General features: G+C 50.0%; 1 protein-coding gene across 2 annotated transcripts in view; it reads right to left on the reverse strand.

Moving 5' to 3' along the window:
• The window catches only part of GFRA4 (GDNF family receptor alpha 4), a 130,987-nt gene that overhangs the window by 17,350 nt on the left and 94,778 nt on the right, over positions 1–18,859 (reverse strand). For both annotated transcript variants that reach the window (XM_084626537.1, XM_084626538.1), the window contains exons 3-4: positions 12,075–12,155; positions 5,343–5,688 (exon numbers count right to left, since the gene is read on the reverse strand). In XM_084626537.1, the coding sequence (XP_084482663.1) occupies positions 5,343–5,688; positions 12,075–12,155 (427 nt within the window). The remainder of the gene's footprint in view (positions 1–5,342; positions 5,689–12,074; positions 12,156–18,859) is intronic.

Genomic DNA, 18,859 nt, shown 5'->3' on the forward strand with positions numbered 1-18,859 from the left:
AACACTGGTGACTTATTACTGTTTAATTTTTCAATTTGTTCCAAAATCTCTTCTACTGACACCTCAACCTAGGATAGTTCCTCAGACTTGTTACCTAAAAAGAATGGTCCTGGAATCTCCCTCACATCCTCTACAGTGAAGTCCGATTAAAAGAATTCATTTAGCTTCTCCGCAACAGCCTTCTCTTCCTTGAGTGCTCCTTTAGCATCTCAACTGTCCAGTGGCCCCATTGTTTGGCAGGCTTCCTGCTTCAGATACACTATTTTTATTTTTGCTGTTGGTTTATTTCTTTTTCTAGCTGCTCTTCAAATTCTTTTTTGGCCTGCCTAATTATACATTTACACTTGACTTGCCAGAGTTTATGGTCCTTTCTATTTATCTCAGTAGGATTTCACTTCCAATTCCTAAAGGATGCCTTTTTGTATCTAACTGTTTGTTTTTGTTTTGTTTTTTTGGGGGGGAGGAGGCTTTTACCGTTTTGTTTGATTTGGGCAATGCCTTTAGACTGAGCCTCTATTATGATGCTTTTAAAAGGTTTCCAAGCAGCTTGCAGGCATTTTACTCTTGTGACTGTTCTTTTTAATTTCCATTTAACTAGCTTCCTCATTTTTGTTTACTTCCCCTTTTGAGGTTAAAAGCTACTGTGGTGGGTTTCTTTGGCATTTTCCTCCGTATAAGGATGTTAAATTTAACTGCATTATGGTTATTACCGAGCGGTTCAGCTTCTTGGATCAGATCCTGTGCGCCACTCAGGACTAAATCAAGAATTGCCTCTCTCCTTCCAGGTTCCAGGACCAGTTGCTCCAAGAATCAGTCATTAATGGTGTCTAGACGTTTTCTCTCTCCATCCTGTCCTGGGGCGACATGTTCCCAGTCAATATGGAGATAGTTGAAATCCCCCATTATTATTGGGTTTTCTGTTTTTGTAGCATCTCTAATCACCCTGAGCATTTTTCAGTCACCATCACCAGGCTGGTCAGAAGTTTATTCCTACTGCGATACTCGTGCTATTCAAGCATGGAATTTCTATCCAGAGATTCTGTGGTACTGTTGGAGTCATTTAAGACTTTTACTGTATTTGACTCTACACTTCCTTTCACATATAGTTGCGGTGTCCCCGCCAGGCTCAAGAAGGCAGGCTGGAAGGCAGGTTTCCACTGCCTCATAAGGCTACATCAGCTCCCATCAGTGTGAGCTGCTGAAAATGGCCAAACAGACCCAGACTCCTGTACCAGGTGACCCTCCCCTTGCCAGCTCCCCCAGGCGAGCAGAGACCCTTGCCAGGTGACTTTATTGCCAAGGTGACCTCTCCCCTGACAAAGTAGCTCTCCTGGATAGGAGCTCTCGTCTTTTCTGGAGTGATTACATTTCAGTGGTCAACCGTTTTAAGTCAATGACACTCTTTTGTTGTTCTTTAGCCACCAGCTGGTGGGATTTCAGCCAGCTTGGATGTGGCCCATTTCCAACAGTTGACAAGAAGGGGGTGAATATCAACAGAGGGAAAATTACTTTTTGTACTGTTAACGAGACTCACACCTTCTTGTCAACTGTTGGAAATGGGCCACATCCACCCTAATTGAATTGGCCTCGTTAGCACTGACCCCCCCACTTGGTAAGGCAACTCCCATCTTGTCATGTGCTGTATATTTATACCTGCCTATTGTATTTTCCACTCCATGCATCTGATGAAGTGGCTTATAGCCCACAAAAGCTTATGCCCAGATAAATTGGTTAGTCTCTAAGCTAGCATGTGTGTGCACAAGGGTTGCCGACTACCCGGATCACTTTGAATTCAAGGGGTTATAGCGGGGTATAAAATGGGGTTAATCTGGTATTATTTTACTCTGTTTCTTTAAAGAACTGTGCTTTTGTTCATGGCTCTCATTTTGGTTTCTGTGCCTTCTGCAGACTTTGACCGGATCTCACATTTCCTTGCTGCTTCGGACATTGGCTCCAGAGGATACATTTATTATCTGTTCGGAGACCAACGAACTAGCTAATTAACAGCTGTGCTATTTTAAGGCTGTGAAATCGTTCCCATCCTCCAGGAAATCAACACAGTCCCCTCTGCACCTCCCTTTCCCCATCAGCCTAGCTTATTTGTGTTTCCCCAGGGGGGGAGTAAACACTGCTAAATTTCAGATCCACTGGCTAGCTGTGTGAAATCCTATAGTACCTACCTGGAGTAATGGCTGCTGGCTCCTCTGGTTTGCCATTTTCAGATAAAACTTAAGCCAGAGGGTCTAGCCACTCAGTCATTAAAATTCCTATGGTGGAAATTCCAATGTGGGGAATTATGTTCTGCTCCCCCTGCAGTTTCAATTGGAGAAATTATTTGTCATTCCTCCTCTTTAAAAGCCAAGTGCTGCAGGGTGGTTAATGGGCTCTACCCCAGAAAGAGCTGCAGCAGGGTGGGTAAAGTAACTCTCTCTCTAATCTGTAAAGTTCTTTGAGAACCTTAGGGATGAAAGTAGCTATAATGAAAATAATAACTAACACACACACACACGTGTTGACACACCTGCCCACGTACATATAGTGTCCTTCATCTAAAAGGATTTTTTAAAACATAATTTCACCCTCCCCATGCTGCCATGAAAGAGACACTATCATCCCCATTGTAACTGATTTGTCCAGGAAGTCACTGGCAGAACTGGAAATAGAACCCAGGAGGGCCAATGTCCAGTATCCTGATCCAACTACTAGGCAGCACTGCCTCCCAGGAAGTGGCTGGCGTTATATCACACGCAAAGTACCAGCATTCTCGAAAGGGAGAATTTTACCACTGCCGGCTCTTTGGTTAAGTTGGAATGTATCCATTTGATTGCTATCATTATTTACTTACAGTGCAGCAGTGCCCAAGCATGGACCAGGCGCTTTCAGCCACATGGGATGGCACATTCATTCTCTAATGGCAGATACTGTGCCACAGGGGCGAGATGCGAACCAGGAGGCTAGATGAACAGGATGTGGGGGGGGAGAGGGTTACAGAAATTGGGCCACACCGTTACATGGTGGGTAGGGTTCCCCATTAAGTACACAACTAACCCCACTAAAATCCCCTTCCAGCGCAAATAACAACATCGTGTTCATTTTATTTGCCTTCTAATTTGGGGGGCCTTCGGAGTACACTTATTTTCAAGCTTTTCTTTGCAGTCATGAAGGCTGGAGACTTAGCGTTCATGAATAAAAGTGAGAGTCTCACGCAAGCTTTGGATTCCAGCAGATGGGGCTGTCCAAAAACCACCACCAAGTAGCACAACACAAGCAACAAAATCGCAGGAGTTGGCAACTCTGAATGAGGGGACAGAAGTTGGTCCCCGTTCTGAAAAAGCTCGGGCTGCCGTGCGCGCACCTCTTTGCCCTCCACAGGGTGTGATTGCAGCTCATGAAGACATCCCCGAGCTAGCTTAACCCAGCTAGCCCAGGTCCCAGAACAGTAAAACAACAACATGGACTTCAACTCTGACTGTTGTGGCAAATTGCCGGTACGATTACGATGGGTCCCACACTTCCTCTTCGGGGGCGGGGGGGGGGAAAGAGGACTTTCAGGGCACAGTTTCCTGCCCCTGAACTAGGGTATTTACTGTCCCACTAGTAACGCAGAGAAGGGTAGTGGAGAGGGAGGGACCCAGGCCCTCCCTCTACTCCGGTCCCAGCCCTGGGGCCCTAGGGATAGTGGTAAATCACTTGAACTAGTGCTTCCTTCCCCTGGGCTACTTCCCTCTCCTGCCCTTCAGCTTGTGGGGCTTCCTGCCTTCCCTCTGCACAAGCCAGGTGTCTCTCTACCTAGGGTCTGTCTTCTAGCCAGCCACAGCACTGCTCCAACTCCTTCCCCCAGTTGATTGAAGCAGGGGGGTTTTATCAGGTGACTGGCTTCCAAGTGCTCTAATTAGCTTCAGGTGCTTTTAATTAATCTATAGAAACCTTTCTTCCCTCTACAGGGAATAAGGCTTCTCCTCATCCTGGGATTTACATATCTCTCCTATATCACTCTCCTGCTGCCTTCTGGCCACGCTGTATCACACTGTTCAAGCTTGTGCAATTAAGTAATTACTAAGTAATTACTTGGGCAGCTAATCCATGCTGAAACTCATGCTGCTTCAGCTTCCCTGGCTAGCTAGATTCAAGGTAGCTCAGGGATGTCTACTCAAGCTTTGATCGCACTCCAGGACTGCAGCGTAGACACATAAAAGCAGCAACTCCACCAAAGAGCTGGGGAAGGCATCTTGGAGCAGGGATAAACCTCCTTGAAAGAAGGCAGCTATGGAAAGCCTGGCACACATCGTGCATCGTGGCCTTTCCAGCGAAACTCTTCTGAAGCTTTGTGGCTTTTAATAGAGGTCTCTGGAGAGAAATGACAAAGGGACCAAAACCAACCCCTCACAAATTATTTTTGGCCCAGGAAAACTCAGTAGTTTCTCTCTCTCTCTCTCTCTCACACACACACACACCCTGCCCACCCTTAGCAGTTATTTCCCATTCTTCATAACAGCACCAGCGAGAACAACACGCGAGTTCCGGCTCTGACTTCTCTTAGCAGGTCTATAAACAGACGCCTTGAGACCGAGTCCAATCCTGCCAAGGGCGTCTCAGTCAAGAGCCATTTTCTGTGACCAGGCGCTGTCTCCCTTGCTGATGCTGCTAGGGTTAAAGGCGGGGCTGGAGATATAGGCAAGCCACTGAATGGCCCTGCAGTCTGCCACAGTTCCTGAGGGCCCCCACCCCATTTGCTAGTGATGGGTACAGTGTGCACCCCTCCCCATTATCCCTCCTGGTCACGCACAGGAGCTCAGCATCTGGTTCCTAGTGAGGCTCTTCCTTCCTGTTTCCCTACACAGAGAGGTGGTGTTGCCTAGTGGGTAGACATGCACCTTGCAGTCAGCAGGGTTGGGCACTGCTCCCTGATTCACTGCATAACCTCGGGCAAGTGCTGGACCTCTTTGTTCCTTAGTTTACCCCTTAGCGGTAACAAAGGTCAAATGCCTGCTGAGAGGCTTAGCCGGGAGCGCTTGTAAATTGCTTTGGGATCCTTGAGACAACAGATGCAATTAATACAGCCTGACATTAGCTTTACCTCCCAGCTTTCCAGCTACCATACATCCCTGAGGCAAAAGGGGGACAATCCAAGCGATTTGCCTCAAGAATGCACCATGAGCATCTCACCCTACGTTTGACCCTGGGCTCCTCCTAGCCAACCCTTTGCTTTAGCCCCCGGAGCAGAGGGTCTCACTTTAGGGCCTGCTTCCACAATGGAGTCACTGGAAGGACTCCCCTCAGGCTTCAGTGGGTTGGACCAGGCCCTCCATGGGGCGGGCCCCACTGTGCTGCGCGAGTGTTACCTGCAGACGTAGTTCTCCCGGCAGGAATCCAGGGGGGTCAGGCAGTTGGGCTTCTCCTTGGACTCGTAGGAGCAGGCCGGGACAATGGTCTGCCGGCGGCGCTCGGCGCAGGCTGTGTCGTCGCAGGGGCAGAAGAGCAGCTCGTGCGTGTACTCAGGGGGCACGCGGTCGAAGAACTTGCGCAGGGCCTTGTGGCACTTGGAGCGGTTGCAGGCGTCGGCCCGGGCCAGGCGCCGGATGCAGAAGGAGACGTACTCCGTCCTCAGCCTCTGGCACATCTCATCCACGTTGCAGGCCTTGGCAGCATCCAGACAGCGGTTCACCTGCGTCACCTCGTTCTCGGAACCTGCATGGCCGGGAGACCCCAACAAAGCTTAGCGGTGGCCTTCGCAACACCAGCCCCCGAGGGGCCTCCAGCCCTCGGCGGACAGCGGGGCTGCCCCCTGGTTAACCCAGAGCCCGGGGAGCAAGAGGAGCTGGGATTCACCCTGCGGTTAATAATTTAGCCCTGACGAGGCTGTTAAAAAACTAGCTCGCCTAGCACGTGCAGTGGGGGGCGCTGTTCCAGGAAGGAGGGGGAGTTTCTGGTCACAGGCCAGGTACGGGCCAGGTTAAGACTGTGGATTGAAGCAAATATCACCTCCCCAGCTGTGCTGAGAGCCCTCATCCCCACTCAGCCTGTCCCCCTCACTCCGATCTTGAGCTGGCAGTGGAAGAAGCTGTCACCTCCGGAGGGGGAAGGAGTGGCTCCGGCTAGGGAGGCAGGGCTGCTGCCAGAGAGGAGATGGGTGAGAAAGCGCCAGTCAGGCAGCAGGCGGGGGATGGACTGCTGGCTATCCCAGACTTGGCAGTGCCAGCCCCCATGCTCCCCTCCCCCAGCCCCTGCAGGCTATCCCTGATATGTGAATTCCAGCTCTTCCCCAGCTAGCCCCCGTTGATTATCCCTGACCTGGCAGTGCCAGATGCTTGGCCCCTCTGACTATCCTGGACCTGGCAGAGCCAGCTCCCCACACCCCTGCTGGCAGTACCTTTCCTGGCATTGCCAGCTCTGCCTATTGGTGCAACATGTCATGGCTACGCACACATGCCAGGCTTCTGCAAAATCATGCGCGTCGCACCACAGACCGCTCGGGAAATTTCGCTCCCCCAGAACCCCACAAGTCTAAATCTTTGCCCTGTTCCAGGATCTCAAAGCCTGTTGCAAACATGAAGTAAGCCTCACAACTCCCCTGCGAGATGGAGAAGAACAACTGCCCCCCACCCTCAGATTACAGAGGAGGGGCACCCAGGCACAGGGAGAGGAAACAAGTCATATAGCGAATCAGTGGCTGGCAGAGGTGGGAGTGGAACCCAGGCATCCTGGCCTAAGCTGCACCCCAAGCCACGCCACACGCCCCAAAAGGACAAATGAAGGCTGTCTGCAAATATTGTAAACTGGTGAAAAAGTGACCTCCTTAAGATTGTTTGTCACAACACTTTACTCTGTGGCGCCTTTCAAGAGAGCATGTCCAACTGCTTTCCAAGTGATTTGATGAACTCTGCCCCTGCCAGAAGTGCTGTGAGGCGGACTAGGGCACGGTGGGGCCTGAGCCCGTGAGCACTGAAGATGCCCGTGAATGTCAGAGGGCTATAGATGATGCCAGCGGTGGGTATCTGAGGAACAGCACGCAGCAGGATGCAGAGGAGTTCTTTACAAAGAGTGCTGTTTCCTGCCCCTTCCTCGGAAGCATTTGGCCACTGTGGAGGTGGGATACTGGATTAGATGGACATTAGGGCTGATTCAGGCTGGCAATTCCTCATCCAGAACCTACTACCACTAAAGACAAGTGCAAACACTCCATTTGGGTAAGCCAGTATTTCCGAAGGGTGGGCTGAGCCCCTGGGATGGGGTGGGTCTCCCAGGACTGGCCAGGGCTGTGAGAGGCGTATACATTTAGGTGGGCAGGCCTGTTACAGTGCATTGCGAGGCACAATGGGGGCGTGACTGGTATCATTTCCCCAAAGGGCAGCTCAAGCTGGATGAAATCTTTTGCCATGGACTTCAGTGAGGCCAGGATTCCACCCCCCACACCATCATGACTGGCCCTTATTTCTGTGACGGGCTTAACGAAAGCTCCAGTTCCCTGTGACTCTGTGCTAATAACGCTATTTCAGACTATTGTGCCCTCACTGGGAGTAACGCACAGGGCTGGAGTTTGTGGAGACTAGCAAAGCACGTGTTTGTGGCACAGTAGCACTGAAAGGACCCATTCAGAATTAGAGCCTCACTGTACTGGGTGTAAGGTCCTTAGACACCCTCATATCTGAGCACCTCCCCACTGTTCAATAGATTAATCCTTATCACACCCCTGTGAGGCAGGGCAGCACTATTATTCCCATTGTATAGATGGAAAACTGAGGCACAGAAAGACATAGTGACTTGCCCAGGGTCACCCAGGAAGTCTGTGGCAGAGAAGAGATCTGTGCCCGCATCTCCTGACTCCCAAGCTAGCATCCTAACTGCTCAACCATCCTTCCTCTCCCACCGGCTGTAAAAAGCGCACCATGAAAGACAGTCCCTGCCCAAGGCCCTCACAATCTAAATAGGGTCAAGACCCAACAGGGGTCTGCAGAACACAACAGGGGTGGGAGAGGTGGGAGCCTGACAGAGACAAGCCCACAAGGTCACATAGCTTCACAGCAAAGTGCACAAATTAGAGGTATCAGAGTCTTTCATAAGAGAAGAGCACAAGAGAGACGGGTGGCTTGGTAATAGGCCACCTGCACAGCCATTAGCCGGAGGATGGCGTCGCAGCTGGGACGACTTTGAGAAAGGTTCTGACGGAGGACAGGGTCGTGGCTGTGTAAGTTGGTTCCCACCCTTGCGGGGCAGCAAGGGAGATGTTGGTTTGGGGGAGAACAGGGACGAGTGAGCAAAAGAGGCTGCCATGCTGGCAGAACGAGGAGCGGGAGGTTGAGATGTATGGTAGCGTGGGAAGAAGCCAGCAGAGGGTAGCCTTGAAAGGTGGAGAGTTTGCGGGAATTTGAGTGCAGATCAGTTACAGAAAGAATCTGTTCCTTCCCTGCCCTCCTTGTCCCGTCCGAGAGCAAGGGGGCTGCTTGGTGAGGTCAGGGGCAGGTCAATACAGAGAGATATTTCTCCACGCAGCAGGGAGCCAGACTGTGGGATTTGCAGCTTCCAAAGGCCAGAGGGTCAAAGAGTGGAGCTGGATTTAAAGAGAGGCTGGAGAACTTCATGAGCAGCGATAACATCCGTAGCTAAACAACCTAAGCTAAGTTCATCTAACCCCATGCAACAGTGTCAAATCACCACCCCAGGGGCCAGGAAGGAATTCTTTCTGCCTGTCTGGATTATTTTTCTGCCAGCTTTAGCTTTGGATACTGGCCAGGATAGTGGACGGGATGCGCCCATTACTCCCCACTTTTAGAGGTACAGAGGTGAAATGCCCCAGGTCACACAGTCTGTGGCAGAGCTGCGAGCAGACCCCAGGAATCCTGACACCCAGCCAGTCTCCTGTTCTAACTACTACCCTACACCATCTCTCCACACCTGGTTGTCGTTACACTGTACGGTCTGATAGTGACATCAGGCCAGTTCTCTATTCAACTGGACGAGTACAGCACCGTCAGCGAGCTTACCCCTAACCAACACCCAGCCCTACGAAAGTGCCATGATCCAGGCCCGGTGGGATGAACCAGCTGGCAGCTGTGTCTCCACAGCTCATTGACAGTTTAGGATGCCTACTGGGATTCCATGACAACCATATCCTCGATTGGACATCCCATAATCCCTGCTGCACAGTTGCTAGGGAAGGCTTCTGGGGCGCTGCATACTCCAGCATTTGACAGTGGAGGAGGCTCAGGCTTTATGACGTGCTCCCACCCCGGAAGCTGGGGAAGGGGCCACCCTGTATCACGTATGAGCAGAGAAGGGAAAGACCACTCCGCCACCTCCTCAGACGACATCCAAGGCCTATCTCTACTCACTTCTAAAGGGTGGAACTCCATTGGCCTCAGCAAAACCACCCTTGAAGTACACCAGTGCAAGCAAAGAGCAGAATCTCAAGCATAGGAATGTCTCAGTGAATAGCAATCTGGATAGGAGAGTGCACAAAGCAACGCTGTTACTCCAGTGAGGAGGGTCAACACCTGCACAAAGCCATGAAGGAGAATGCTTCAAAAAACTAATACTGTGGTTACTTGGGAGTAACACTGTCTCAGAAAGGAAAGGAGAGACCTCGGAAACCAGATAAAAATCAAGTATCGGGGGTAGCTGTGTTAGTCTGTATCCACAAAAACAACAAGGAGTCTGGTGAGAAACTGCAGAACCATTAATTTGGGCTTGAATAGGGACTGGGAGTGGTTGGCTCACTACAAAAGCAGCTTTGCCTCTCCTGGAGTTGATACCTTCTCATCTATTATTGGGAGTGGACTATATCCACCCTGATTGAATTGGCCCTGTCAACACTGGTTCTCCACTTGTGAGGTAACTCCCTTCTCTTCATGTGTCAGTATATAATACCTGCATCTGTAATTTTCACTCCATGCATCTGAAGAGGTGGTTTTTTACCCACGAAAGCTTATGCCCAAATAAATCTGTTAGTCTTTAAGGTGCCACCAGATAAAAATCACATTATCTGCAAATATTAGAGATTGGTGAGGGGGAAAGAATATCCACATCTTTCTGATTTCACTGTTAAACTACTTGATTTGAGCATGGAAGATGATCCCCTTTTCACAGGAGAATCCCTGCTAGGAGTGATCAGGCAATTCATCGGAGACCTCATGAATCTCCTTATGTGATAAAAGAGAGAAAGTGAAATTCCTCCTGGCTGCAAAGAAAAAGAATTTGAAGACAAACTTTTTCATCTCTGCCAACTTGAGACTCAAAGCAGGAGGGACTTTATGCCAATTAGAGAAGACTTTATGGAAGAAGAAGCCAAGTCTCTTGCTAAATTTAGGATGCTACATCAAGACAAAAAACATCTTTGGTGAGTCATTGAAACCAGACAGCCTTCCTGAGGACATTAAGAACAGCCTCCGACTTATGACTGCTATGGCCCTACAGAGACATGTGACCAAGTCACCTGGTACTGGACTCCAACATAATATTAGTGTTTTTCCACTGACCAGGCATGGGAATCTAACTGGGAGATGAAGGGTTCCCACCATATGCCAAAGCTATTTAAGGCAGGGGAGTGACATCATTGTGGTTCGTTCTTCACTGTCTCCCCGCCCAAGAAAGAAGACTGCTGGAAACACCTAAGAAACAAAAGACTGAACTAGGGGAGAAGGGCTGAACCCAGGCGAGAGAGTTTTCTAGCCTGTGAAAGGAATAACTGGAGTTTTAAACTGCAAGCAAGTGTAGCTTTCCCTCAAGAATCTCTGCAATCTGCATAAAACAACATTTAGGGTGATAATTTGTTACTTATAACCAATTTATTTAGTATATTAAGCTTTGATTGTGTTTTGTTTATTTGCTAGGTAATCTGCTTTGATCTGTTTGCTACCCCTTATAATCACTTAACATCTATCTTTTGTAGTTAATAAACTTGTTTTGTTTTGTCTAAAACCAGTGTGTGGAATTCATACCTGGGTGGGAGGGGGCAGAAAGCTATTGCATATATTCCTCCACACTGAGGGAGGGGGCCAATTTCATGAGTTTACGCTGTACAAATCTCTGTGCAGCTCAAGATGGTACAATTTTGCGGTTTACCCTCAATGGGGGCAGGTATGCACTTGAGTAACTGGGCAGTTCCTTAGCTGAGCCTAGCCATGCAGAGCTGATCTCAGCATCCATGTGTAGCTGCAGCTGGGTATGTCCCTACCTGTATGTGTGCTGGTAAAGTGCAGTCTGAAGCCTGGGGGAGGGCTTGGCAGGTTGCACAGCAGTGCAGTGAAAACGGAGCCCAGACTGGTGGGTCAGACCGACTCAGAGGTACCCCAGTTCCGAATGGAACCCCGGGTAAGGGGAAACCCATCACAGCCCCCCCTTCACCTGAGGCCCCGCTCCCCTCTGCCACTCCCCCCCATCGCTCATCCTTATGGCCAGTAAAAGGTGGGAGGGCATAGAATCATAGAATATCAGGGTTGGAAGGGACCTCAGGAGTTCACCTAGTCCAACCCCCTGTTCAACTAGTCCAACCCATAGCTCCCCCACTTTTAAAAGTAATGGGGCCAGACCCCCCCCCCCCCGTTTTGGTGCCCCTGCCCCAAGCTGTACCTGGACCCCATTGCCCCATCAGGAAGGCATGGGGCCAGATTTACCAAAGAAGTCTGCTTCCACTGAGGCCTCTGAATGGGGCCAATGGCTGCTGATCTCTTTTAAAAATCCAGCCAGCCGGCTCTGCCCAGAAGGGGATGGGCACCAGGAGAGCAGGATTCTTCTGGCCAGAGCTCTTCTCCCAGAGTCATGGTGTTTTCTACCTCAGCTGGGGGAGCTTCAGAGGCTGCCTATCCAGACCTTGCCTAACTCTGCCCTGGTCCCTCGCTCTTTATGGCCCTGGTCCAAACATATAAAGTGCCTCTCCTGAAGACGTGCTCTTGTCTAAACAGCTTAGCATGGAAATGCTCGGCACAGACAATGCTAGAGGGAGCCGTGCAGCGCGACAGATGGCGGTGGGGCAGCGAGAGGCCTAGTCATTCCGGCCCTCACAGATCTGGATTGCATTGCTCCCAATGAGCACCCTGCTTTGGGCCAACAAGTAGGAGAATGCGCTCCGGCTCACCTACCTGCGGTGATGGATGCCAGCCGGACGTAGTCAAAGCCCCTGATGAATGGCTCATACGGAGAACTCTCCAACACATTCATACCTGAAGTGAAAGGAAGATAAGTTGAATCCCAGCACAGTAAGGTAGCTCTGGCTCCTGAGATTTGTGCTAGGAACCTGTCTCAGTGCAAAAGCCGGAGTCTGCAGAACAGCGTTTGCATTATGGGTCTCCATGGTGCATATTCTTATAGCGAGTCCATTTCCCCAGAGTAATGCTCAGTATCTTAGGGGCTGGTGGAAGAGGCCAGATCAACAACATCTGGAGAGCCAAGTCCTTATCCCCAGCACAGGCCACAGGAGATTTAACCAAGGCTAACCCTTGAAAATGAACCTCAACCTTGGCCTGGGTGGGTTAGCTTCTATGGGCGAGAGAGCTGTTTGGTCTCCTTGGACCACTCAGTTCTTGGCCTCTCTGCTGCCAGTGTGGGGCCCAGTTATACAAGGAACTGGACAGACTCCATGAATACACATGTGATGGTAGCAATTTTAATTCACTACGCACCCAGCGTTCTATCCCCCCTGAGGTCTTTCTCGAACTTGCTGCTTTCCAGACAGCCATCCCTAGGCTGTGCTGTTTATTGCCTTACCCTAGATTGGGTGTGCCTTTATATTTATTAACAGTGTGTCTCCTCCCAATGCATGCTGCTCTTTCTAGCTGAGCTTATAGTGAATAACACACAGCCCCAGCAAAAGCCTCCCAGTGTAGATTAAGGATGCCGGAAATTTTATTCCATCAGAGTTCTCATTTTATCAACTCCAAGGACCATAATGTGCCATGCTACTGACTGATGCCTCAGTAATACTCTGTGGAAAATAGCTTAGTAAGTTTAAAAACAAACAAACCTCTGGGGGGATTAGACATTTATATGGATAAGATCAGCAGCCTGAGCTGCACTAGCTGGGATAAAAGGGCTATCAAACCTCATGCTTCAGGGCATATGCTGATCCCCAGCTGGGGTCAGGAAGAAATTGCTCCCTTGATGCACAGTACTATGGATTACCACAGGTGTATTACAAGGCAAGTTTACAGCTTTCTTTGAATTACCTGGCACTGCCACTGACTGCATCAGGGACCATTTGTCTGCTTCAGTGGAGCAGTTTCTCTGTTCTGATGACACCACCTGGCATCTGGTAACGCGTCTCCAAACACTGAAATGCCTAAACACAGACTTGCTCAATAGGTGCAGAGTAAATGCTACGCTATGTAAATTCCCTGGGCGTATGGTGCCACAACTCATTTTTATAAAGGCTTCTAGGAAGCTTTTCTGGCCTCTTGGGTACACCCGTATGAAAGAACAGCCTCTGCATGTCAGTTTCAGAGTGGCTTCCTTTTTTAGTCAATGAGACATTTAGGGATTTTTAAATATTATTGGGAAAATGTGTCCCCAAGGAAACGAAAGCAGAGAAAACAAAGACGCAGCAGTGTTTAATGGACATGTGAGTCAATCTGCTGCTCAGAGAAAATAAGGGGCTCACGACCCCGAGTGAAGCCCGGGTCACCTGCCGTGGGAAGCAGAACCTAGTCAAATCCTGATTTACAGAATTCGCTGCTTTTCCAGCCCTGGGCTCCCGCAGCTGCTCTGCCAATGCATCTCAATCCTGACCCGCAGTTCCCCTGCTATTGCAGTGTAGAGCACCCACACCGCTCTGCCGATGTGTCTCAGTCCTGACTTACACCACCCCCTGCTATTACAGACCTGGGTGGGTGACCCTGCAGCATGGGCGGCGGGTGAACCGCTGGCTTGAGGAGGCTAGCCTCCAGCCCTGCTCATTCTGCCCAAGGCCCCGCGCCTTCTGCCCCCCCTGCCCCAGATCACTGCAGTCGCTGGTCCTTGCCAGCGCCCCCAGCCCCCCAACCCCAGAGCGCCGGGCAGCACGGCCCCAGTCTCCCCAGCCCCGGAGCTCCGGGCAGCGCCGCCCCAGCTGGCGCCATGGCACAGGGGAAGAGCCACCAGCAGAGTGGGAAGAAGGAGGGGAACTGGGGGTGGAGTGCGGGCGGGCCCACACCTGTCTGTTTGGGGAGGCTCAGCCTCCCCCAGGCTATGATACCCGCCGCCCATGCCATGTAGCTTGTTTTGGCCGGGACAGTCCCTTTTTTAAACCCTGTCCCAGCCGTCGCAACTTAGATCACTTAGGGCGCAGAGGAACATGTGGGGGTGGGGGGTTAGCTCTGATGCCAGCCTCGCTTCGGGGGGGGGGTGGCAGACTTGGGCAGGGGTAGGCAGGGCTGGGGCGAGCAACAATGCCAGAAGATGGGGGCCTTGGGCTAACCCCACGCCATGTCTCGTTTTCCCTTTGGGAAATATGGTCACCCTAGACCTGGGTCACTACCTCTGTCTATACCCCTCCGTGCAGCACTCCACTCCGAGGTCTGGCTTTCAGGCTCCAGGGAAGCTGATAATGATCTCTGGCTTGAAAAAGACCAAAATGTGGATCAAACTGGCTTTCTTACTCAGTTGTTGAACCATTTCCATCGGACAGTAGATCAGCAAAGCACTGCGCATCAAAGGAAAGGGATCTGGTGGCCGTGACCTGTTCTGCTTTCAACTGTTGGATGGGAAACCAGCTGCATTTCTCAACACAACTAAAACACAGTACGTGTTAAGTTACCTACCCCCTCACCCCCCAGGGCTTTAGTTTTTCCATGGGGGAAGCTCATCGTGAGGCTTTCCTCTTTACCTGGGATGCTCTAGGTCAAAGGTCACCTGCAGAACCTAAAACGGTGGCTCACAATGTCCAGGGGGGGAGTGGATCTGACTAATCTTCCCCCAAGCCCTCTGCGCCATGCCCTTTCTCTCAATCGCTGGGGACACCACACCACCAACTTTCTACTTGTCACTCAGGTCTGTAACCTGGGCATCATCTTCCCCTTGGGCCTCTCTCTAGATCCTCACATCCAGGCTACGTCTCAATCATGCCAATTCTTTCTGCCTCACATCTCTAGAATACAGCCTTTTGACTCCATCCACACAGCCAAAACTCTTGTCCAAGCTCTCATCGTCTTGGGTCTCAATAGGGCCCTACCAAATTTGCGGCCAAGAAAAAAGCGTCACGGACCATGAAATCTGGTCTTTTGTATGCTTTTACCCTGTACGATACAGATTTCACAGGGGAGACCAGCGTTTCTCAAACAGGGGAGTCCTAAAATCTGGTCTTTTGTGTGCTTTTACCCTGTACGATACAGATTTCACAGGGGAGACCAGCGTTTCTCAAACAGGGGAGTCCTGACCCAGAAGGGAGTTATAGGGGGTCACAGGGTTATTTTAGCGGGGTCTCAGTATTACCACCCTTACTTCTGCGCTGCTTTCAGATCTCGGCGGCTGGAGAGCGGCAGCTGCTAGCGGGACACCTGGCTCTGCAGGTCGCGCCCCGCCAGCAGCAGCCCAGAAGTAAGGGTGGTAATACCATACCATGCCATCCTTCCTTCCACGCTGCTGCCTTCCGAGCTGGGCGGCCAGAGAGCGGCGGCTGCTGACCGAGGGCCCAGCTCTGCAGGCAGCAGCGCAGAAGGAAGGGTAGCAGTACCGCCCCTGGAAAGAGCTCCCCATAAACATCCACAAAGCTGCCTCCACTGTCCTCCTTCAAATCCCATCTCAAAACTCTCCTCTGCCATGAAGCCTTCAAAAAACTGGACAATGGTCCGGCCACTGGTGCGCAGAGAGCACTGCCTGTCATGCTGACCCTATTGCTTCATTGTTTCCTTGTACTCCCCCATCGGTCTATATCCATCTGTTGTCTCTTGTCTTATGCTGAGATTGGAAGCTCCTTGGGGCAGGGATATGTTTTTGTTCTGGGTTTGTACAGGACCTAGACAATGGGGCTGTTGGAGACCCCAGGGCACGGCCACTAGTTAAGTCGAGGGGATGGAAGGCCATAAGGGTTGAGGAGGTCTCCCTGCTGAAGGCCTAAGGGCTTCTTCTTAACCCCCCTTAATAGAATTCAGGCCTGGCTGGTTTGAGTAAGCTCTTTTGCTCTTAAAACAATGTTGCAGCCGCAGATAATGCCTCATAGTGTAAGGTTTGCTGACGCCAAGTTAAAGGTAACAGGAGAGACAGCTAAAAGGCCAGACAGGATGTGCTGGTTGTTTAAGTTGCTTGTTAGAGGTTGCAGGAAATAAATATTGTTGTAATCATATAAGGAAGGCAGAGTATTTGTGCAAAGTTTTAATTGGCTGATGTGTGGTGCAGTAGCAGAACAAAATATAAAAGTGTGTGTAATGACCTGCTCTGGGGTGCAGGATTTGAGATTCTGTTCTCCCTGTACCTTGTTTGCAGCTGCAAATAAACTTTTTTTGCTTCTCCACCCCGTTGTGTTTATTGGGTGGCGCACACCGGGCAACGAACCCCTGCTGTTGTTTGCCTCTGGCACTGGGTGCCGGCAACAGGGCCCTGGCCCATGACTGTTTCTCTTACATTCTATGGTAATAAAAAACAGCAGTAACTAATGGAAGCACAGACGCCAAGGTATGTATTCCTCCACAACAGCCCTGGGAGCACGCTGCTTCGGGGATTTCATTGACGGTAAACTCAACCAAAAAGAGGGCGCAGTCCTGCACGGTGCTGAGCCCCCTTCTTTGCTAATGACTTCACATCCCAGCACTCAGCATCTTGTAGGTTCGGGTCCTAAGATTGCATCTGAAAGTGGGATTCCCAAGGGGTACACTGAAGCAGAGATCATGGAAGCTGTGATCAGGGCAGTTTGCCTTGGGCTGAGGCTCAGGGGCTACTTGGAGGGAAAATGAATCTGAGTCTGCCAAAAACGGAGGTACATCTTAAAGTCCTATTACAGGAAAAAGATGCAACTGAACTTTACCTGCAGTTCCCAAGAGCCAGCTCAGGATTTCCTAGCCCGGTCACTTGATTTGAGACAGAGAGTACTTTTTGCCTCATAAAGAAAGTTTCAGAGTAGCAGCTGTGTTAGTCTGTATTTGCAAAAAGAAAAGGAGGACTTGTGGCACCTTAGAGACTAACCAATTTATTTGAGCATAAGCTTTCGTGAGCTACAGTTAGTCTCTAAGGTGCCACAAGTACTCCTTTTCTTTTTGCTCATAAAGAAGCTGATTCTGACCTAAGATATGAGCGTGTCCTTGTACAAAACCTGTTCCTCCAGTCAGTCCTGGCAGGACAGCAAAATGCCAATATTCAGACTTGTATGCAGTGTAGCTGTAGCCGTGTTGGTCCCAGGATATTAGAGAGACAAGGTGGGTGAGGTCATATCTTTTATTGGAGCTTTCGAGCCACACAGGCTCTTTTTCACGTCTGGCAAAGGCACTCTCAGCATCACAGCTAAATGCAAGGTGGAACAGATTGTTTAGCATAAGTAGTTAGCACACATATTGTAAGGGACCATTCAAGGCAGAATGGCCCATTAACACATCTGCAGTCATAGGACAGAAAGAGGGGGTTAGTGGGTTACAGGTTGTTGTAATAAGCCATAAATCCAGTGTCTTTGTTCAGTTTGTGATTTTTAGTGTCTAGCAGTTATGAATTTAAGCTCCCCACAGGTTCGTCTTTTGAAAGTGCTGTGTAGGTTTCCTTTGAGGATGAGGACTGATAGGCCAGACATAGAGGGACTGGTTTGTGAAAAGTGGTCACCCACAGGTAGGTGATAGGGTGTTTTTGTCCTTTATCATTTTCCTGTGTGAGTTCATTCAAGAGCGTAATGATTGTCTCTCTCACCAACAGAAGTTGGTCCAATAAAAGATATTATCTCACCAACCTTCTCTCTCTAATATTCAGACCATGATGTGACTTTATTTAAAAGACAGACTGGTTGCGGAGGAGACCCTGACTGAGATGCTGCATGCTGCTATACGGGAGGAGGTAGAGAAGCAGCAGAAGCTGGGGACTGGAGCATGTACTTGTGTGCAAGGGCCCTACACAGAGCAGCATACAGTAAAGCAGCGCTTCCTCCCAAGGGGAAAGGAGTCTCCCAAGGTGACTCATTAATGAATGAGATAATGGAACTAAAGACCAGTGGTGATTAACTCAAAGTGGATGCCAAAATGAAGATATTACAACGAGCTGTCCGGTTGCATGACGAAAGAAGTCATAATGGCTTGATCAGACAGGCAGACAGACAGCTCCAGAGAAAAGGCCATGCGACTGCAGGCAGGCTGCTAGAGGCAGTACTTGTGACCACTGTTTCAGATGTGGCAGTAATGAATACAATCAGTCAGGATGTCATGCAGGAAAATCACAAGAGAGCGGAGACAAAGCTGGCACTGCATCTGATCTACCAGGAGCAGCCTACCTTTGCCATCCTACACTGAAGCAGGAAACAAGAATAGCTAATTTAGCTGGAAATAAATGCACTATGTGGTGTTTCGCCAAGCCCTGTGGGACACTAGAGCACAGGTATGCATGGTCTCAAGTCGGTGGGTGGAAGATAATCTCCCAGGGACACACCTTAGAAAGTTTGAAGAGTTATGGGAAATAGAAGACGGGCTTGGCCTTAAAGCTGCCAATGGAACTCAAATCCCTTGCAAAGGACGGACTAATGTCCCATTCCAATTAAGCGGAGAACATGAAACAATGGGTGTTCCCCATTGCAGAATTTAGGGATGAGATATGCATTCCCTACCTGGATGCTGTCCTTGTGCGCAGTGACACTATTGAAGAACACATGGAGAATGTAAGGAGCGTATTGTAAGAACTACAGAAGCATGGAATTAAGATGAAAGCTGCCAAATGTGAGCTCTTTAAGAGAGAGGTACTTTACTCGAGAATTGAGGTATCTGCTGAAGGT

This window comes from Lepidochelys olivacea, assembly GCF_965140295.1.
Source record: "Lepidochelys olivacea isolate rLepOli2 genome assembly, chromosome: 4".
Classification (NCBI taxonomy): Eukaryota; Metazoa; Chordata; order Testudines; family Cheloniidae; genus Lepidochelys; species Lepidochelys olivacea.